The sequence below is a fragment of the Pipistrellus hanaki genome, assembly GCF_964339955.1.
Source record: "Pipistrellus hanaki genome assembly, chromosome: 2".
NCBI classification, from domain to species: domain Eukaryota; kingdom Metazoa; phylum Chordata; class Mammalia; order Chiroptera; family Vespertilionidae; genus Pipistrellus; species Pipistrellus hanaki.
Window position 1 is genome coordinate 65,284,393 of NC_140504.1, and position 22,949 is coordinate 65,307,341.

The 22,949-nt window shown below is 39.8% G+C and overlaps 1 protein-coding gene across 1 annotated transcript; it reads left to right on the forward strand.

Moving 5' to 3' along the window:
- Nucleotides 1-19,553: 19,553 nt before the first annotated feature.
- RETNLB (resistin like beta) lies at nt 19,554-21,070 on the forward strand (the record flags this gene model as incomplete). The annotated part of the gene is made up of 3 exons (XM_084871342.1): nt 19,554-19,677; nt 20,166-20,243; nt 20,811-21,070. The coding sequence occupies 3 exons, from the start codon at nt 19,554-19,556 to the stop codon at nt 20,936-20,938; spliced, it is 330 nt and encodes a 109-aa protein (XP_084727468.1). The 3' UTR covers nt 20,939-21,070.
- Between the last annotated feature and the right edge of the window lie 1,879 nt (nt 21,071-22,949).

Genomic DNA, 22,949 nt, shown 5'->3' on the forward strand with positions numbered 1-22,949 from the left:
AAAGGTAGACCCATAAAGCTTTTGGTTTTGCAAGATAAAGCTGCTTGATAATTGCCATTGTTTGGAAACTGATCAGTTTCAGGGTGATTAGCAAGCTGTAATCTCATTAACTTGCCCTTAAGTCAGTTTTACTAGAAGCTGCAAGTTGGATTTCCTGTGGGAAACCACCACTCTGTCCCCACTCACCCTCCTGCCACCACTGAATCTTCACTAGCATGTTTTCCAAGGAAACTCTGCAGGGTTAGCAAATAATGATAGTAAAAGTGATTATTTTTAAAGCATCTACATTTCCAGACAAAAAGGGGAGGAAAGGGGAAAAGTGTGCAAGTTTCATGGATTCAGTTGATGTTTGTTTAGTCTTATTGAAGTGCTTTGTGTACATTGATACCAGACCTTCAACTTTGGCCTGTTCTTACTATGGAGAGAATTACATTTTTAAAAAGGCTCTTTTGCTTGCAATTATTTTTATACTTGAAAGCCTCCCCTAGCTAACTGATCTTAGTAAATATTCACACATATTGTGTCTCTTTGCCTGCACCCTTCTTAGGTCAGTGAAGGATATTTGGTATTTAAAATATCAAAAGTAATTACAGTGGTGCCTCGCATAAAGAACGCCTCGCACAGCGAACGCTGCACACAACGAACTTCATTTCATGATTCATACAACGAACTTCGTTTCACACAACGAAGTCTCTCGAGCTTCCACGACCGCTTTGCCCGAGCTTCCACGATTGCTGCCGATGTATTGCATCCTTCCGCGCAGGCACTGCAGGCAGTCGTTAGTCACTGCGCTTAACTTAAGCATGTATCGCGGCAATCGTTCTTCATTACAAATTAAATCACGCACGTATCACGGCAGTCGTCCTTTTAAGTTAAACTCAATATTTTTTTTATATCATGGCTTCTAATAAAAGCAGGAAGGTGATTTCTGTTGAAATGAAACAGGAAATAATTAGAAAGAATGAATGTGGGGTAAAACAGTGTGACCTCGTCAAAGAGTTTGGCCTCAGCAAGACCACCATTTTCACCATTTTGACAAATAAGGATGCAATCAAATCAGCCAAAGTAGCCAAAGGAGTATCAAAACTATTTCATGAAAAACATAGATCTTTAGATGTATCTAAATAAAAATAATAACAAAAAATTTATCTTTTTTTATGTCATCTTAGCATATTTTATGCTACAGAACGAATTATTTTTTTTAACATGTATTGTTATGGGAAAACGCGTTTCACATAACGAACTTTTCGCATAACAAACTTGCTCCTGGAACGAATTAAGTTCGTTGTGTGAGGCACCACTGTAGTAGTAATGAATTATTTATACAAAAGGCTCAATATTATCCTGTAGTTAATAAAAACAAAACTGTTTGGATGGAAGAGATCACACCATAGGGATATTTTGTGGCTCAGAAATCCAGGTTCTCACCTATGTTGGTCATTCCAAGATGGCTGACAGGTAAACACCTAGCCACAGCTGCACACAACAATTTCAATAAAATACAACTAAAATATAAAATGGACATTACCCAGAACTACAGGAAAGTCGACTGATTGGAAATTCTACAACAAGAAGCAAGGAGAAAACCAGAAGGAAGAGTGGAGGAGCTGTAAAAGCCTAAGGTACGGAGACACGCGGCTCGCGCGGAGAGGATGGAGCCGGAGAGGAGGGAGGCTGAGTGCCTGGCTGGCGTTCCCTAGCAGGAAGGAGATAAATGCTCCAACTGTGCTGGTCCCCAGTTCCGACTGCCCTGAACCCCAGTTCTAGGCCAGACCCCGGGGACCCAGGCTCAAACAGAGGGAGCTGGGCTGTAAGGCGGAACCCCTGGGGAGCGGCGAAAGGAGGTCCCAGAGGTGCGCACATTGCTCGCAGAGAAGGGACGGTTGGCTGTGCAGCGGGATTGCCCTGGCGGGAAGGAGACAGGGGCTCCAGTCTGCTCTGAACACCACCTCCAACTCCACTTCCAACTGAACTGAACCCCAATACCGGGCTCATTGGGGTAGAGACTAGACTGTTTGGCAGCAGGCGAAAATTTAGGGCACCTTTCTCTCAAAGGCGCTTGCAACGAGTACTGAAGGATCCGCATAGGGCGGGGCTGATGGCTCCACCCTGTAGGCTCCACCCTGAAACCCTGCCCCATCCAAACAGAACACAGAGACTTTTAAGGCTACCAACTCAGGAAAGCTGTGAAAATGCCGAGACAAGGAAACAGATCACAAATGAAAGAAATGGAGGACAAAAAGCGACTGGATATAGAGTTCAAATCTATGCTTATAAGGTTTTTCAAGAATTTCCTAGAAAAGATGGATAAGACCTATGGGGATATGAAAAGGGATCAACTAGAATTAATAAGGAATCAACAAGAAATGATAAGGGATCAACAAGAAATAAAGAATACATTGACTGAAATAAAAAATATTGTACAGAATCCTAAAAACAGAATGGAAGATCGCAAGAATCAAGTCAAAGAGTTGGAACATAAAAAGCCAGAAGACACTCCTCCGCAGAAGCTAGAAGGCAAGAGAATCCAGAAAATTGAAGATAATGTAAGAAACCTCTGGGACAACTTCAAGCGAACCAACATCAGAATTATGGGGGCCCCAGAAGATGAGAGAGAGCAAGATATTGAAAACATACTGAAAGAAATAGTGACAGAAAACTTACCCCACCTGGTGAAAGAATTAGACTTACAAGTCCAGGAAGCACACAGAACTCCAAACAAAAGCAATCCAAAGAGGACCACACCAAGACAAATTATAATTAAAATTCCAAGAGCAAAAGACAAAGAGAGAATATTAAAAGCAGCAAGAGAAAAGCAGGTAGTTACCTATAAAGGAGCACGATTGTCAGCTGATTTCTCAACAGAAACCATGCAGGCCAGACGGGAATGGCAAGAAATATTCAAAGTGATGAATAGTAAGAACCTACAGCCAAAGATAATCTATCCAGCAAAGCTATCACTCAGAATCAAAGGCCAGATAAAGAGCTTCACAAATAAAAAGAAAAGCTAAAGGAGTTCCTCACTGCCAAACCAAAATTATATGAATTGCTGAAGGGGGTTCTTTCAGAAGAGAAAGTAAATAAAGATAAAAATTATGAACAACAAATACGTAACTATTAACAAGTGATTCTAAAAACCAAGGAAATTAAAAAAAATCTGATAAACAATATTTACTGTTGAACATAATAGAATCAGAGGTATGGAAGGGGAGTGAACTGACGATTCTTGGGGAAAAGGGGAGAGGGGGATGTGGGAAGAGACTGAACATAAACTGTGCACCTATGGATGAGGACAATGGGGGGTGGGGAAAGGGCAGAGGGTGGGGTGGGAACCTGATGGAGGAGAGCAATGGAGGGGAGAGGGGGGAAGGAACATTTGTAATAATATGAACAATAAAAATTTATAAAAAAAAAAAGAAGAAAAAAAAGAAAGAAATCCAGGTTATCATTTGATACCAAAAAGCTGCCAGATTTCAGGGCAATGTTTTATACCAGAACCTCAATTCTCTGGTGGGTCCAAAAAAAGGTTTTTGATTTTCAATTTTTCCAATTTCTTTTGTGAGTTTAGAGTGATGACTTCCAGTCTCTAAATATCAACATTAAGCCTGCATTTAACTTTCATTGGCTATCTTTTGCAGATGGTATTTCATACTTAAATATTAAAAATATCCATGCTTTTCTTCTTGACAGTACATTTTAACTGCTATTGATGTACATTTTTATCACCAGCAATAAAAGGACCACAAACTGTTTTTATCTTATGCTACATGTTTTGCATTTATGGTGCTTCCTTTAATTTTGCTGAAAATGACTGGTTTTATATCTTAAATGTACAAATGAACATAAATTGCCTCAAATGGCCCTTTAAGTGTATATATGCATGATTTCCTTATGTTAGATTTTTAACTTTTTTATTGTGAAATGCATACTCAAACGAGTATACAAAATACACATGTACAATTTAGAAAATGATTATAAAATGATTACATTTGTAACCACCTACATTAAGAAATATAATATTGCTACTAAAAGCCTCCAATATAATGCTAAATGGTAATAGAAATAATGAGCACACTTGCTTTGTTTTTAACCTTATTGGGATACTGTTTCTCCATTAAAAAAAGTGATTTCTTCAAATACCAAAGTATAATATTTTTATCATGTTAAGGAAGTATCTCTATTGCTATTTTATTGAGTGTTTTATCAGGAATTAAAAGTGTGTGCATTTTCAGGATTTTTTAACATGTATGGAGATACTCAAATGATTTTCTCCTTTGATCTATAAATATGGTGAATTAAAATAACAAATTTTCTAATATTGAATGATCCTTCTACTCTGAGATTAAGTCATACTTAACCATGATGTATTTTTTTAATGTGCTGATGAATTCAATTAGTTGTATCCTTTAAAGAGGTAATGGAGATTAAATGCATAGGTCCTAATTCAATATGACTAGTGTCTTTTTAAAAAATATATATTTTATTGATTTCTTACACAGAGGAAGGAAGAGAGATAGAGTTAGAAACATCAATGAGAGGGAAACATTGATCAGCTGCCTCTTGCACACCCCCTACTGGGGATATGCCCGCAACCAAGTTACATGCCCTTGACCAGAATCGAACTAGGGACCTTTCAGTCCGCAGGCTGACGTTCTATTCACTGAGCCAAACTGGTTTCAGCTGACTAGTGTCTTTATAATAAGAGATTAGGAAACAGGTATACATGGAAGGAAGACCATGTAAAAACCCTGGGAAAAGACAGACATGTACAATCTAAAGAGAGGCCTCAGAAGAAATCAACTGTGCCAACAACATCTTGACTTGTGCTCCAGACCCTGAGGAAATAAACTTCTGTTGTTTAAACCACCCAGTCTGTTATTCTTTGTTATGGAAGCCCTGGCAAACTAATACAATATGTGGCAGTATTTATTTCAGTGTTTATAAACAAGATCAGAAAAATCACTATGATGTGGGTGATGCACATAATTTTGAAGGCAAAATTTCAGGCAACTGTTAACAGAATTGGGAAGTGTATATATAGTTTTACTGAAAAGTCCATTTGCCTGGGCCACATAATGGGCTAAGAGCTGCTCATTGTTGATCCATTGACTATTCTCTTTCAATTTTTCAAAGAAATATTTTTAACAGCTTTTTTTAGCTAAAAAAAAAAAAATAAATAAATAAATAAATAAATAAATGACTAATGGTAGTACCTGTTTTTTGGTAAATAAAATGAGTCCCAAATAATTCATTTTTTTTCTATTATCAGACCTCTTAGCCAAATCTTAAAGGGTTTCCTATTTGCATTTGTTTTGTTTTATGCTATTATATATGCATAGTGCACTCTTAAAGTTATGTATTAAAGGTTCAACCTTAAAAAATTATCTACAAAAATAGCTAAATTTATGAATGACTATTCTAAATTAAGTCATGCATACACCTTTCCTAGTCTCACTCTTTTTGCCATGGTGTCTTTGTTTTTCATTGATGAAGAAAAAGTAGCAAGTCAACCCTTAGTTTAAAAACTCAACAACTTCTCCTTGTTAAGAAAATACTTTTGCAGCAAAATACTTTTTTAACACAAGTCATACGTAAATCTTTTAAATTGATTATTTTTATCCCTTGTTGAACATACAAAGGCTGATTTTGAGGCCAAGTATATAGCAATAACATTGTAATATGCTAATTAGACCAGACATCCTCTGGACATCATTCCAGGCGACCTTCTGGGTGTAGCTGGGGCTGAGAGGGCCGAGGCAGCCTCTGCCTCTGAGAGGGCCAAGCCCCTTGCATGAATTTCATGCATCAGGCCTCTAGTCTGTATATATCTTGCATTCAAGGACATCAACTACATTAAAACTTACCTTCACTTCTGATATTACTAGTATAAAGTTAGTAAACAAAAACAAGTGATCAAATCACTAATGTCTATATTGTCATCCAGACACATGGTAAAGAATCAAATTCACCTTTTTCTCTCAGCTACTGTTCAAATCCAGCCTCATCTAAACAGATTTTCTTCTATTATATGAATTTCATCTTAACCCTGAAATTAAACTTAAGGAAAGAATCAGGCAAGTTTATTTTACTCTTTAATTGTATGTTTAATGGTACTACTCCTTACCAAGATTTCTTTTTTTTGTTCCCCCAAATAGAAATTTTACTAATGAACAAATGATTAATTTATGAACATTCTAAATTTTCCACATTTCTAAAGGATTCCAGTTCATTTTTTTACATGTTGAGTCATCTTCTAGCACTTATTGGTTCTAAAGAAATGGCGAATGCGGAGGGAGTACTGAGGAAGCCCAATAATTCAGCATTGGCATGTCTAATAGGGAACTAAAGAAGATCTGAGGTTATGTACACTTGGGGGAAGCTCTGAGAGTTGGGGAGGGAGAAGCTTGGAAGGGTTGAACATGGGAAAAAGAGGACTGCAGAGAGCAGACATGTTTTTAATGACACAGAACAAACTCTTCCCAAGAATATGACTTGGTGGTGGCCTAATTCTTCACCAGTTGGTTTTCCTTTGACTACACCAAACTTCCAGACTCCATACCGGTCCACTCAGTGGTGCCTTCAGGTTCTTTTCCTGAAAAGCCTTCCCAGAGAACCTCAGGAAGAGCTAGCTCATTACGAGCAGGCCCTTCATAAACGCTTCTTAAAAATCATTTAATTTAAATTTACATCCATCTGCCTTTTGCTATCATGCTCAGCCTGTTTATTTTCTTCTTTTGTTTTATATTAGTTTGTTGGTAAGATTCTTCATGAATATTTCCATCTGTTACCATCGTGATAGAAGCCATCCCTGCTAGCTAAATTAGACATGGGGTACCTTAAGCAGAGAAATGTCTCCCCTCCTGCTCACAGTAACAAGGTGTTTCTTAGAAGCCTGTCCAAAACTGATTGTGAAGCAAAGCTTCATGAGTCGTTTCCCAAACTTCATTCAAGCTGTACCGTTCTCTGGGTCCAGGGCAGGATCTCAGCCTAGCACATGCATAGACAGGCCACTCTGCTCCATTTTTTCAGGGGCAGGTATGCTATTGGGCTAGCTGGTTCTCAGTTGCATGAGACAGCTCCCAGGAAGTGGGCATGGGAGGATGCATCTCAAACCACTGGCACGTGAAGCAGAGGCTGTCTGTGCCTACGTGCCTGAGTGGCTTGTCTGGATCCCGTGTTATAGCAGGAGTGGGATAAGTTGTGGTTGTGCCTATATTTACCCTCCCTTGTCAGTCCAATCTTGAACCCACAACATTCTCCACTCAGCTGCTTTTAACTTTGCTCTCTGATGTCATTTCCTTCACAGATGGGAAATGATAAAGCACTTCAGGTAATTGTACTATTTTGAGGAGGAATTAAATAATCTCAGTAGAATGGTCCTGCAAATGGGGTCAAAGGGCTAGCCCCTGAGTGGGTTCTTGCTTTTCCCCAAGTGTACCTCACCTCTGTTAATGAGCCTGGACAGACGAAAGAGAATGGGCTGATTGCTGCTCCTGCCTTATACTAATAAAGTGGGCTATTCCTTCATTGCCATATTATCTTTTCTTTTCTTTTCTTTTTTTAAAATCAATCTTTATTGTTCATGTTATTACAAAGGTTCCTCATTTCTTCCCCCCTCCACCAGGTTCCCACCCCACCCTCTGCCCTTTCCCCACCCCCCATTGTCCTCATCCATAGGTGCACAGTTTATGTCTTCCCACATCCACCACTTCCCTTCCCCCCCCCCCCGAAAATTTCAGTCCACTCCCCTCCCATATCTCTGATTCTATTATAATCAACAGTTAATATTGTTCATCAGGTTTTTTTATTTCCTTGTTTTTTTTTTAATTAATAAACTTTTATATTTTTAAGAATAAATTTTAAAATCTAATAATTTTAAACCTTGTTTTTTCTGCCCTGGGAAGTGAGAAGCAAACTTGTTTACATGTAAACTTGCCCTTAGGCTATAAAAAGGCATAGCCAGTCAAATATAAATGAACACATTGTTTAAAGATACCTGCTAGCTGGAATTGGATTACCTGTTCCGGGTGGGAAGGGCTTGTCCTCCCCTTTCTCCATTAAAATTAAGGTGTTAGCTTTAAAACCTCTTTTTGGCAAGAGACCTTAAACTTTCAGAACTTTAAATTTTTCAGGTAGTAAATCAATTACTTAGCATTTTCTCAAATCAATAATACCTCCACATACCCAAGAATACACTTCACAGGAAAGACACTTCCAAATAGATCAACCAACCTCATCCAGACCCCACAGAAGGCACTCACAGATCAACACCCCAGAGCCACACATCCAGATCTAAGCCTTCATCACTTGATTCAGCAGACCCTCAAGTTCCCCAAAAAGTTCCCAGCCATGTCTGAGAAGCAGCCCTGGGGCGTGGGCAGGCGAGGAGCGAGCTGTTCCATGCTGGCTGCTCTGGGCCTGGCCTCTGTTGCTCTGGGCCACTCTACAACCAGCTGCTCTGGGTCTGGCCACTGCTGTTTGGGGCCCGGTTGCTGCTGCTCCGGGCCTGGATGCTGCTGCTCCGGGCCTGGCTGCTCCTGACCTGGCTCCTCTGGGCCCAGCTGCTCCGGGCCCGGCCACTCTGGGCCTGGCTGCTTCCGGCCTGGCTGCTCCGGGTCTGGCTGCTCCAGGCCTGGCCGCCCTGGGCTTTGCTGTCTCCCCCCCAGGCCTGGCTGCCACTGCCCCAGGCCTGGCTGCTCTGGGCCTGGCTGCTGCTGCTCCGGGCCTGGCTGCTCCCGGCCTGGCTGCTGCTGCTCCGGGCCCGGCTGCCACTGCCCTGGGCCTGGCCGCCGCCTCTCCAACATTCTGTCCTTTTTTTTTTTTTTTTTTTTTTTTTTTAATGCATTTATGTTGCAATGTTGGCTGCTGGGTTGAGTTCTGTCTTAATCTTCAATTTTTCAAGATCTTCTTTGTACTCTTTCTTAAGTAATTTTACTATCTTTTTTCTATAACTTGATTTCTTTACATTGAAAACTTCTTCGGTTTCTTCCTCCTCGTCCTGGAAGCTCAGCAGGCTGGCCCACAGCACCACTTTGTTCTCCTCTGCCTCCTGCGTGGCTTTAGCCTGTTGCCGGGGTCGGCGCCACCCAGGAAGCAGCCCCTGGCCTTGGCTCCGTGGCCGGCGATCAGTGGTCGAGGGCCCAGGGGCACCTCCCCCCCTGGGGGCCCCGTTGCCCGGCTCTGTGCCAGCACCTGGCTTGCTGGCACCCCGGTGGCTCCCGCTCCTCATCTCGCTCCTCCCAGCCTGGAGCCTTTGTCTCCTTCCCGCCAGGGCAATCTAGCATCAGAGTCAACAGTCCGTCCTCTGCACGCAATATGCGCGACTCCGGGGGCTCTGCTTTTTGCCACTTCCCTGGGATTCCGCCTCACAGCCCTGTCTCCCTCTGTTTGAGCCTGGGTCCCCAGGGTCTGGCCTAGAACTGGGGTTCAGCACTGTCGGACTGGGGTTCAGCCCAGTCCAGAGCTTTTATTTCCTTCCCACTAGGGAACACCAGCCAAGTACTCAGCCTCCCCCTCCTCTCTGGCTCCGTCCTCTCTACCCACGCGTGCGAAGCATGTCTCCGTACCTTAGGCTTTTACAGCTCCTCTGATTTTCCTTCTAGTTTTCTCTTTCCTTCCTGTTGTAGAATTTTCAGTCAGTCAACTTCCTGTAGCTCTGGGCAATGTCCATTTTATATTTTAGTTGTATTTTATTGAAATTGTTGTGTGCAGCTGCGGTTAGGTGTTTACCTGTGCAGCCATCTTGGATCCTCTTCCAAGAGGTTGTCACCATATTATCTTTTCTTTCAACAATTACTCTCTGAGTACCCACAGTCACCATGTATTTCGTTAAATATGATAATGTCATTGAATTTTCAGCCTCTGATAGATATACAAAAATGAGAAGGTTACTGCTGCCTTTATAATCTACCAGAAACCAGACATAAAAAATAACCAGTCACAATAAAAAAAAAAGTCTAGGAAAAGACATTTGTAAGATGTCAGGCTTAATCCTGGTGACAAGAAGACATCACTAAGAAACTGGCATTTAAGAAAGGACTTAAAAATGAACAGATGGAGAAGGTAGGAAAGGAATTTCTAAACTAATGAAAGTGCATAAGTTAAAGCAAACAGGCATCAAAGAGTATGACATCTGAATGCTATAAATATGGCTGCTAAATCAATTGGATTAACTACTTTATTATCATTAGTAAAAAATGATAATGTCATTGAATTGTCAGCCTCTGATAGAGGAGTGTCTCCAACTCAAAGTACAGTGTTTTTTTCTCCCATAAATTATAACATGGAACAGGGAACAGAGGCAGCATCAGAATGTCAGAATTCTATTTCACAAGTACTAGTCTTTGATTTAAACTATAAATAACCCTTTGGGAAGAAAACTCAGAGGAAAGGGTAATATGTGTCCCTTGTACTCTATCCAATACTTTGTGAAGTAAATGGATAATGAAGATCAAGAAACATAAACCTGAAATGACAATTCAAATTCATATCTAGGATATGTTAAGTGGTTGGATAGAAAGATCCAACCTGAGCTGAGGACCTACAAGGTGCTTTAATAGGAGATGCAAATCTGAATGTGATGGAAACCATTTGAATATGACTTACCTTCTGATTAAATGTGAACAATTTTTTCCCCCCAAAATACTGTGCCAGCCATTATTTAGCCAAAATTTGCATCCTTTGTATTATTTGGTCTTCTTAGACTTTTATTTACTTCCAATCTTACATTATGTGTGCTCAACTCCCGACTTGGGTTCTGACTCCTGCTCTAAATACTATACATGACCTTGACCTCAGTGAAAAATCTCTCAAAAGCAAGGGTTAGGTTAAGCAGGTTTTCCAGCTTTTAATCCACATATGGCCCAGATCTCCAATCCTAACACCAGCCCTCCATGGCCAGACCCAAAAAAAACCAAGTAGACAAAGATCCATGCCAACAAAGACTGACAGCTCCTAAAATATCCTGGGCCCTTGTCAAATGTGCAAAAGCATAACCTATCATCTTGCTGGCAGAAGAGTAAGATGAATGAGAGCTCAGAGCACCAACAAAAATTAGGACCTGTCAGGAATAAAGAAAACTTAGACATCATGGAGCCTTGTGCCAAAATTAATGCCAATAGGGAATGCTGAGGTCCCACCCCAGATGTCTTAGTTGGCATCAGAAAGCTTCAGAAAGAGCCAGAGATTTGAATTCTTCCAGAATTCTGGGCCGGAAATATTTAATTCTAGGGAGGAAGTGCAGCAGGGAGGAGAAGGAGCTCTCAAAGCAGGACTAACTTTGGATTCTGATTTATGGGCACAACTGCCAAGTGTGAGCATGTTGACAGTATTTACTATATATTTACTAACACAACTTTGAAGCTTGATACCCAGTGCAGGGCTCTTGCTCAGGGCTTGGCATGGAAGACACAAAATAATAATCATAGAGACTGATTGCAGAGGAATTGGTCAGTGAGTATGACATCTGAGAGGATGAACTGTGAAAAATAGAATATTAAAAACTAGCAGTTGTCAGAATTCTTTTCCCCAAACCCCACATGCTCCTGTTTAGTTTTATAATAAATATCAATTATCCAGTAGGAGAGGAGAGAATCAACATCCATCACCAGACATCTGGCTTTGGAAAGGCTTTGCTGAGAACACAGCCTGTGAAATTGAATCTGTACAGCTTCCATTCTCTGGTCTCAGGCAGTCTTGCATCCAGAGAAAAGAATCACTTTGCTATTTTATTTTATGGCTACATTTACAGTATTGTATAAAACTTTTTGGCTTCATAACTTTCAGGATTTCCCTCTTCTATAACCAGTGATTCCAATGAAATGTGAAATAAACATAAAATTAGCAAAGGCCAAATTTCATCCCATCCCTTGGATTTCATTTGGGCTTGAAGAAGTGGGGCAACATGGTACAAAGTACAATGCAGAGAAGCAGAGACACCTGGGTGTACTCCCAGCTCTGTGCCCACAAAGTCACTAATTTGTGACGTGAGGTAGGCTATGGCAATTGTCTCAGGCTTAGGTTGGATTTTCCTTTCAATGAAGGGATAGAATTAGATAAATCTCTAAGGACCCTGATAAGCTCTAAGAGTCTGATGCTGTACTCAGGCTGACATCTGAGACACAGTCTCATGGGCCTCATCTTCAAGTTTCTATTCCTATAATGATACGTGGGTTACTAAAAGGTAGAGTGTTGGGAAGATAGATATTTCAGAGGAAAAAGTTAATGTTGACTTTTGTGCCATTCCTGCCTAATATTTCTGAAGAATTTCTCGTTTCTCTGGACAAGAAATAAAGATTTTAAGAATATCTTAAACAATACTGTGGAACCCTATCTCTCCTGTACTCTTGGAGGTCCTCCTGGGTAAGCAGCTCTGAAGAGATGAGGGAGTGCAGCCACGCACCCCCTCTGTCTGCACTGTGAGGAAGAAGGATCCAAGAACTTTGCTGACATCCAGCTGGGGGTACACTCAGAGCCATCTGTAGATACTTTGCATAAATTGTGCTCTTTCAATGAGGAAAGCCACACACATACAAAAACATACTCACTGCCTAGTTGCTGACCCACTGTAGACCGTCCAGGCTCACTCATAATGCTGAATTCAGCTGGAAAGTTGGCTGGTCTGGAAGGTCCCTGGTGCCCTTACTGATGTCTGGCTGTGGTCCTGGCTGTTGGCTGGGGAAACTTGGTCTTTCTCTGTGAGGCCTCTTCTCCTCAAGTCAGCTGGACCAGCTTTCTACACGGTAATTCCAGGGCAACACTTCTAGGAAAAAAGAGAAGGCCACAAGGTTTGTTATGGATGGCCCAACCTTAAAAGTTGTACAACATTACTTTTGCTACATCCATTGGTCAAAGCAAGTCAGATTTAGAAGGTGGGAAAATAGACTCTGTCTCTTGATGAGAGACACAACAAAGTCAAAGAGACATGTGTGAAGGAATTGGAGGGCTGGTTGCAACCTTCTTCACCTCTATCTACCACAAAAGCTTTTAAAATAATTAGGAAGTAAAACATCCTAATAATAGGAAAAGTAGAATGTATCAGTAATTATGAATAAGGAAATAAAAATCCCCTTTCATCCTACTGTCCCAGGACTGTTAATATAATATAATCAGTACATATATTTCCAGCATTTTTCTGTTCATCTTTATACCAGGTCTAAAAATACATACTTTTTTGTGCCCTAATTTTTATAACTTGAAAGTATGTTCTAAACATTTTTTCATGATGTACCTTATAGCTCATGTATTGAATGTGCCATCATTTATTTAAATATTTTACTATTATAAATAGTAATATAACAAACTTTTTCATATAAATTTTTGTGCACATCTCTGATTACTTCTTTAAGATTATGTCCATAAAGTGAAATTGCTAGGTCAAAAGAAATGTATTCTAAAACTTTGAGATATTTTGCCAAATGATACCCTATAAAAAATTTTATGTTCCAAGCTAAAGAATATAAGAAATCCCTGTGTTTTTTGTTGTTGTTGTTGTTTTGTTTTGTTTTTTCATTTTCCTTTAACCCTGATGAATCTGAGAAGTGAAAACTGACATATTCAACTATCTGAATTTGTATATCATTGTCAATTAATAAAGTTGAACATTTTCTCCATTTTCATCAGCCAATTCCATTCTCTCTTACTTCTCTTTCTGGAAATATCAAGGAGAGAAAATAGAGAAGGAGTCTTAATAGAAAGCCTTTGTTTTGTCATTATATTAGACTCTTTTCATATTTATAATTAACCACTCTAGACAAGTGGTTAATTATAAATGTGAGTGCTTAAAATTGGTAATAAGAATTATAGTTTACTAGTCAAAGAGACCAGTTCTGGGAAAGCAGAGGAAAAGGAAGGAAGGAAAGAAAGAAGGAAGGAAGGAAGGAAGGAAGGAAGGAAGGAAGGAAGGAAGGAAGGAGGAAGGGAGGATGGGAGGAGGGAAACAAGGAAAGAGAAAAGGAATAAAGAGTTTGGTGGAGGGAAAGAGAGAGAAAGGTAAAAAGTTATAGGCTCAGGAAAAGGCAGAGAGGTGGGAAAGAAACCCTATAATTAATTTAATAAGCATAGATGGATCAGGGAGGTTTAAAAAAGTAATAGTGGCTGGATGTCTATGCTGAGCTAGATGAGCGAACATGAGGCCTGAGAAATAGGGAGAATGGGCAACACATTACTGCATCTGGAATATGCCAGGGTTGACCCTGTTCAACATTAACTCCGTGGTTGCCTTTAAAAAATGACAAAAACTTTAGAATCCTCATGGTATATTTCAACAGCATGAGAAACTCTAGTTTGGCCTTCTAGTTGAGGCAGGATAGAACCAGATAAAAAGGTAAAATAAATTCTTAGGCCAACATTTATCCTTTCATTTATTTACCAACCAACCAACCAACCAACCAACCAACCAACATCTATTGACACCTGCCATAAGCCAAACACTCAGTGCTGGAGGTATAGAGAAGAATAAAAAATAATTCTTGCCCTAAAGCAACTTAAAGTCTACTAAGGCATCGAACATTGAGGAAAAGAAATGACTAGGCAGTGCAGAGGCATCTGTTCATGTCTAATTATTCAGGCAATGAATCTATGACGTGTCCCCAATGAGTCCTTTGCTTTTGAAGTTATTTGTGGCATTAAGCTTATTACTACTAAGAATAAACAAGTCATAAACATGGCTTTTCCCCCCAAAGCATAACTTAAGCTAAGCTTCCCCATCCAGAATCTTCCCAGGTGTGTTCTCAAATCACAACCATTACCAAAGAAGATACCTGGCTCAGCCACCAGCTTTTCCAGAACCAGTCTTCAACTGTGAGCCTCTAATTCCTGGTGTCAAGCAGGTCACCCAATCCAGACTCCCTCTGCCTTCATGTGAGTTTTGGATCGTGGTGTCCTTTTGTGGTAATAGAATTCAATCAGGATCAGCTCAGTCCTGAGCTAGAAGAGTTATCATGGCAGGTGATCCCAAGGTGAATCTGTTGATGTAGGCTTGACCTATGTCACCTTTAAACTACTCTCCTGAAATGCTGTATACTTCCACAGGCCTGTGGCTCTTCTAGCCTCTATCAAGCTCATCCTCTTTCTTTTCACTTCCTCTTCTCTATTATCTCCTTCCCTAGACCTTTTACTTTCATTATCCACTTCCCAGTGTTCCACCTTGTAATTATTCTTCACCCATAATCTCTGTCTCTTGCCTATGCTTTTGTTCACACTACAGCTTAATCTATTAATCAAGTATTACCACAACTAACTTTACAATAAATAATGCCAAGAGCATACTGCTGTCTTTTTCAGTTATTTCCCATCTCCAAAGGGACAACATCTTTGGACAAATCAATTTGCTCAGCCATTGGGGAAACTCCTTTGATTAGTGGAGTGCAAATTTTCTTTTTATAGCTGACTTGTGCCTGATTGGAACCTTGATGAGTAAGGAGTCTTTATGGTTTCACTAACTGAAAGCATCAACTTATCAAGTTTTAAATAACCAATTTTTCCTTGCTTAATGACACAGAACTCTGCAGTCTTAATCAGGTACCTATATAACCCCTGAGTGGATTCCAAGAAAATTTGTGAGGGATGTTTTGCTCTGTCTCCAAGCAAACCTATGATTAATCTCTATTCAGGGCAAGCCAGCTTTTCAATTTTTATCTGCATCTCATTTTTTATATATACTATCAACCTGGCTGATTTCTCATGTACTCTCTAAAGTATATGAATCAACAAGATAAAATAGCAGTACTTTAGTGGTTCAAGGCTCACCAGCTCTAGAGAAAAACAGACCTAGAAACTCCTATTTGAGACATCTGCAAGCTTCCTGTGGCTCTTGGTTTTCTTGGTCATCTATTTTCTTTTTCAGATGCACCATGAGTTTTAAAAATTAATTTTACATTCAAATTCAATTTATAAACTATAGACATGTGTTAATTCATATGTTTATTCTAAACCATATATAAAACAGAAAATACTAAAGAATAAGAAAAATAAATAAAAATAGAAGCTCTGTTATTTACCTATGACCCAATGGATCATTTTGTGTACTTTAGGGTTCTACATTCCACACTGATGACCCCAGCTCCTGTGTACAAACAAAGGCAGAGGAAAACAGTGCTGGCCTTAACTTACCCTGGAACAGACGACCTTGTCAACCCCAGCCCCATCTTTCATACCTTTACTTTCTTTAATCGTCCTGTTACTTTTACCCAGAGGATGTTTACAGCTTCTATCCTATGCTACCTACTCTTCAAACTTTATTTATAAAAAATAAAATACAAGTTAATCAGTAGATAATTGCTTGGAAGAAGGGGATAAGAAAAACTGAAAATGTACCTTCACATTTGGGTCATTAAGAAAGGAGTGCACTCTTAGGAAGAGAGTATCTCTAGGGAGAGAGAAATGTTAAAAGACTTCCCATAGTCTATCTACACATGTTGGAGGAACAAAAACCTTTCTTCCACCCTCTCTGTATAATATGATAATCATTTTTCAGAAATGCAGAGGCAATGTCCTTGTACCATAAGCAGTGACCACCAGTGTTAAGGGTGCAGGCACAAAGCACTGTTCATTGTCTATAGAGAATTTAAAAGTAATAATAAATTCATATAAAAGTCAACTCAATTTTTATTTTTACCATATACTGGCAATTCTAAATAATGCTGATGGTAAAACACTCTTCCCCCAAAACACTGATCCAAACAATTGCTGTGATTACTGTTGAGTTTTGATAATGATATGTAAACTTCAAATTAGCAAATACTTATTTTAGAGTCATGTTCTACATGGAAGTTAATTCAGAGAACTCCTCTTGTATAGTGAGTCCCCACATACTCAGTATATGCCTTCATTTTTGTTGGTTCTTAATAGTTCAGAAATGTTCAGGTTTATATTTGTGTCACTAATCCCTATGCTACTAAATATTTCTGCAATTAAACAGTAGATTCTAAATGAGCAGTGACAACCCAGTGCTTATAAAGACAAATTAGCAGAACTCCAATTACATCAATTTGGTCATTCAATATTATTATGAGGAGTTTAATTGTGCTTCAAAATATAAATTAAAAGATTGTGCAAACTGAGAGGTATAATATTATATTGGTAAATACTGATTTTAGTTCGCACAAAAATATTAGACTAGATGTAAACAATATATTTAAATTCACATTCATTCTTTTAATAGTTATTTTTGTTTTAAAACCAGATAATGAATAAAAAGTAATGATTATTATTGATCATTACATAACAATGACTGAAAATAATTTGTTATGACAGAAGTGTTGGAAGTGGTCCCCTCTTGGTATCCAATGCACTAGGCAAGCCACTGACTGCAAGTGTTACCCAGAGTGCTACTCACTATACCTGCTGTTCAGGCTCCGTTTAATCTAAGAATACTCTTGTGTAATCCTATTCTCTTCTCTTTCCCTGCCATTATCAGCAAACTCATCAGTTGATGCCATTGAATTCATATTTGCTAACCAACGTCCTGGTCATTTACTTTCTTAACCTGAGTCCTAAACTTTTTTTCTCATCTTCTCTTTTTAGATTATCTATATATGTACAAATTACTCTCAGATTTATTTCTTTGACTCTGACCTTTCCCCTGAACCCCATCCTTCTTTACCAATTGCCTATGCCACAGTTCTATCTGGATGTTTAACAGGCATATTAAATTTATCATCATCATCAATATTCTGGTGATAGCTACTCTTCTTCCAGGATTCCCCATTTCAGTGAAAGGCATCATTTTCAGTAAGTTGTTCAGAATAACCTTCATCTTTCACTGTTCTCTTTCCCCTGTACCCCACACCTAATCCACCAGTGAGCTCTAAAGAGGCTCATCCTTCTATATCTAACCCAAATACATCCAATCCCCACTCCTTCCCTGACTACCTCTGAGACCTGGAACTCTGCAAACACTTCTTGCCTTGTCTCTTTGTTTATCTGTTTTCCCTCCAGTCTCTTTCCCACAGGGGCCTTAGTAAGATTTACTTGTGTTATTCTCCTGAACAAAATACTCCAGTAATTATCTGTCAAATTTATAATGAAGTCCAAAGCCCTTTATTGATTTAACAAGATTTAATGACATGGCCCTGGTTGTATTTTTTTTTTTAACCTCTTTTCAACTTTTCTTTCCCTTATTCACTTCACTCACTCTGATCACACACTGTCTTTGTAGCTATTCCTTCAACACACCAACCATCTCCTTACCTTAACCTTTTTTTAAAAAATATATATTTTTATTGATTTCAGAGAGGAATGTAGAGGGAGAGAGAAACTCAATGGTGAGAGAGCATCATTTATAGGCTGCCTCCTGTACAGCCCCCACAGGGGATGAGACTGCATCCTGGGCATGTGCCTTGACCGAGAATCCAGCTGTGACCTCCTGGTTCTAGATCGACACTTAACCACTGAGCTATGCTGACTGGGTTCCCTGCCTTGGGCTCTTTACACCTGTTTGCCTCTTAGCCTGAAGCATTTGCCCCAGCTCTTCCTCTGTCTCACTGCACGCACACCTTTCCAGGTCATTGCTCACAGGTTACCTTTTCTGAGATGCAGTCCCAGAGCACACTGCATTATGAGCAACAGCACAGAGGCCCACTCAGTTGTCTTGCCTTATTTCTTTTTCTTCAGAGAATTTTTAAATATATGACATATTATATATTTATCTCCTGCATTGCAATCTAGTCTCAAGAGCACAAGGACTTTGCCTGCTCAGGATCTCCGCTGATAATGTGATACCTGCCACCTTGATGAGACAAGGTCAAAGACAAAAAGCCAATAAACTCAGACTGGTAGAGAAAAGGGGGAAAAAATCAGATTGGTAATGACCCGGTGGATTCTCCAAAAGAGCCTTGGAATCTAGCACCATTCTCTGGTTAAGTAAACTTCTTTGTTTGTACAATACCGATCATCAGACTTTCTACTTTCCAACAGGTGGTATTAGCCTGGGAAAATAAAATCATGTCTTAACAGGTGATGAGTAGAGCCCTCATTCAATAAACCATAAAGTAACCTTTTCCTGATTAAAAAAAAACAAAAAAACACACACACAAAAAAAAACAAGTGGCCTGTAATCCAGGGCAGTCAACTGAAAATCCATGTGCCAACCTTATCAGATTGCCAAGAAGAAAAGACAGGGAAGAACAACAAAGCCAGATAATTCCCCTTGGCACTTGAGATGCAGAACAAAGACAGCCAGTATTTACCAAAGACAAACTAAAGTTCATTACTATTGTGTGCACTCCCCAATTGGCAGCATCTCTGAAAATATACTATGGAATGTGTTTGCATGTGTGCAAGTGCTTGTGTGTTAAGCAGTTCCCGGGTTATAAAACATCCTTGCCTGAAGAATTTTTTGCAGACCTTTGCAGACCTTTTCTGAGCTTTTTGGTGAGTGAGTCCTCTCTGCAGCCACCTTCCCTACTTATCCAACCTACTTAGAGAGATCCAAACTCCATCCGGACATTTCTCCATGTTCTCTTCTCCCTTCCTTCCCAGCCACACTGGGGTTCAGAGCTCTTAACTTTGTTCCAATCTTTCCTCCCAGCTCCAGGATACTGCCTTTCCACAAAATGAAGCCTACTACTTGCAGCCTTCTCATCGCCATCCTTCTCCTGCTGATGAGCCCAGGGAGAACGCAGCAGTCCTTAGACTCCATTGTGGATGGAAGGATAAAGGAAGCTCTTAAAGGTTTGGGTAATTGACTAGAACTGGGGGAAACGAGACAATAGCCCCTGATCAGGCCTCCTGCTCCTACACCCTAGCTTCTCTGCTATACCATCCCTGAAGCCCAATCCCTAATCACTCCACTCAAGCCCAAGATTCCTCCCCAGGGCTTTCCCACTCCCTCATCTCCTTTTGGACTCTTGGCTAAAACTTCAGGTTTCCTTGATATAATGAGACTGATGGTGCTGATGATGAGGGGGAAGAGGAGGAGGAGGATAGTAATAATTTATGAACACTCACTGTGAATGAGGTATGATGAAAAACTTTACATAGATTATTTCAGTTAATTTTCACTTTCTGGGGTAAGTACAACTATTGTTTTCATTTGAAAAATGAGAAAACTAAACATTAAAACTAGTCATTCATGGACATAGGTGCATATTTGAGGAAGAATGAGATTTAGGAGGGCATCATGGGAAACAGAGCATGGGCAATACCCCTTCTTCTCTTCTACTTAGACTGCAATCCACGTGCCCCAGCAAGCATCTCATGTACCAGTGTCACCAACTCCGGCAAACTGTCCTCCTGCCCTGCAGGTAAGTAATTCCATGAAGAGGGATGGGGGTAAGATACCCTGTGCTCTCCCCTGTCCATCCCCAGCTGAGTAATGACTCCTGACTCCCAGAGATAGCTTACCCATTCTCATTTCTCTTAAGGAAGCTACTGAAGGATCTTAGGTTTCTGCCTCTTCCCTCCCCACCTTCCTTTCATGACCTGATATATGAGCCCTTCCTCTTAATTGTCCTGTTATAGTCCTATCCCCTACCAAATCCCCTGCCACTTATTGTTCTTTTTCAATCTATTGCCCTGTTTCAATGGGTAGAGGTGAATTTATCATGAATGTGAGGGAACAGAAGTACCTAGGCCCCTCACTTTCACAGATCTCCTCCATGGCCATATACTAAATTTTTTATTTTATTAAAAAGGACTTTCACAGTGGAATTATCTTTAGACCCCACAAAACCTAGACCTATCTCCACTCACCACCGCCTTCCGTCTGAAATTCATCATATATATTTTTGATGTTATCGTACTGGCTAAGGACTCCTCTAGCTTCTCAAAATCTCAGAGCTCTGACCTCCATGTCTTATGTGCCCATACAGGAACTTCTGTCACCGGCTGTTCTTGTGGTTATGGCTGTGGCTCCTGGGATATCCGAAGGGAAACCACGTGTCATTGCCAGTGCAGTGTGGTCGACTGGACCACTGCCCGCTGCTGTCGACTGGTCTGAGGAGGAGGAGGAGAACTCCATTGTGTGATCATGACTGCAATGCACCAGGAACCCACACAGGAAACATGACTCAAAGTCTCCCTTTCATTTGTTAACCCTGCTTCTCCGCTAATAAAGACAATTTATGCATCTATCTGTGTATACATTTATTTATTTTAATATATTTTATTAATTTTTTTACAGAGATGAAGAGAGGGATAGAGAGCTAGAAACATCGATGAGAGAGAAATATCGATCAGCTGCCTCTTGCACACCCCCAACTGGGAATGTGCCCACAACCAAGATACATGTCCTTGACCGGAATCGAACCTGGGACTTTTCAGTCCGCAGACAGACACTATCCACTAAGCCAAACCGGTTTCGGCTACACATATATATTTAAATTTATCTTTATTGTTGAAAATATTGCAGATGTCCCCTTTGTGTCCCCTCACCCCCATTGACCCCCTCTACCCTGCACCACCCCTCCCAGGCCTTCATCACACTGTCTGTGACCATAGGCAATGCATATATGCATATAAGTTCCCCAGTTAATCTCTCTCCACCCATCCTTGCCTTCCCTCTGAAATTTGTCCTATATATTTTGATGTTACCACTTCTGCCTTAGGATTCCTTTAGCCAGAGAATGTTTCTAGCATCCCAATTACTCCATCTTAGCAAGAATTAGGAAAAATATGAGGAAAATGGGGAAAGCTGAGATGGACACTCTAGTTCTTTTATTATTTAACAAACGGGTAATGACTTTGTATCAGGCATTTTGCTTGGTAGTAGAGGTACAAAGAAAGAAAATAATACATGTTCCCTTATGGCCTCACCAACTACTATGGTGGGCTCCAAACTAGGCTGACTTTCCAAGATGAAGGCTGGTAAAGGCAGTTTTATAATAACCAATTTCTAGATTTTTTTATTTGTATATGTATTGTTTCCTAAATGTTGTGCTAAGATCTCCTTTAATCAAGGTGATAAATTTGCCATTGTGTTTCTCCACCATAACAAAATGAAAACAAGCCCTTATCTGTCACCAAACCTTCCATGATTCATTGTCCTGGGTTATAAAAATCTGTTGAATGTCAAAAAATGATTCAAAATATGGTGCCAATGTTGAGTGATTCAGTGACTGGATGACAAGTCTTTTACAAGTTAAGATGCTTCCAGGTTTTTACTCAATACTGGAGGAGGACTTAATCCAGTTATCAGTGGATAGGCCACCAAAAAATAACTTTTAATAGTAAGTTGCTGTGTGATTTTTAACTAATAATTCAAAAGGAAGTCAAACAAATTGAACAACATTACTATAATAAAAATTTTCCTTCCTACATACTTAATTATGAAGTAGTCTCAAAGCTTATAACTATGAGAGGAAGAAAATAGGAATATAAACTTTATTCCTCTCTAAGGTTCTTTATTCATGGGTATATAAAATACTTGGGAGAAAAATAGCCTCATCTCTCTCATTTAAGAAATACATTTACAAAAGATGTCATTTATGTTTACCAATTACTTCTCAAATTTTCTTAGGTTTTGTTCAATTGTGTATTATTAGTCATTGCAATAATTAAAATGGACTCCTATTTATGGCAGCTAGAGTGAGTTTTAAAAAATTTAAACCAGCTGAGACCGGTTTGGCTCAATGGATAGAGCATCGGCTTAGGGACTGAAGGGTCCTGGATTCGATTCCGGTCAAGGACATGTACCTTGGTTGCGGGCACATCCCCAGTAGGGGGTGTGCAAGAGACAGCTGATCGATGCTTCTCTCTCATCGACGTTTCTAGCTCTCTATCTCTCTCCCTTCCTCTCTGTACAAAATCAATAAAATATATATTTAAAAAAAAAAAAGAATGAAAAAAATATAAACCAAATTATGTCACTTTCCTGTCCAAAGTACACTTCTAATGACTTCTCATTGCACAAAGAATAAAATCCCAAATATTTATCACTACCAAGAAAACCCTACATGTAGCCATTGGTTATATCTCTGACCTCATTTCTGATCTTTGCTCACTTTGTTCTG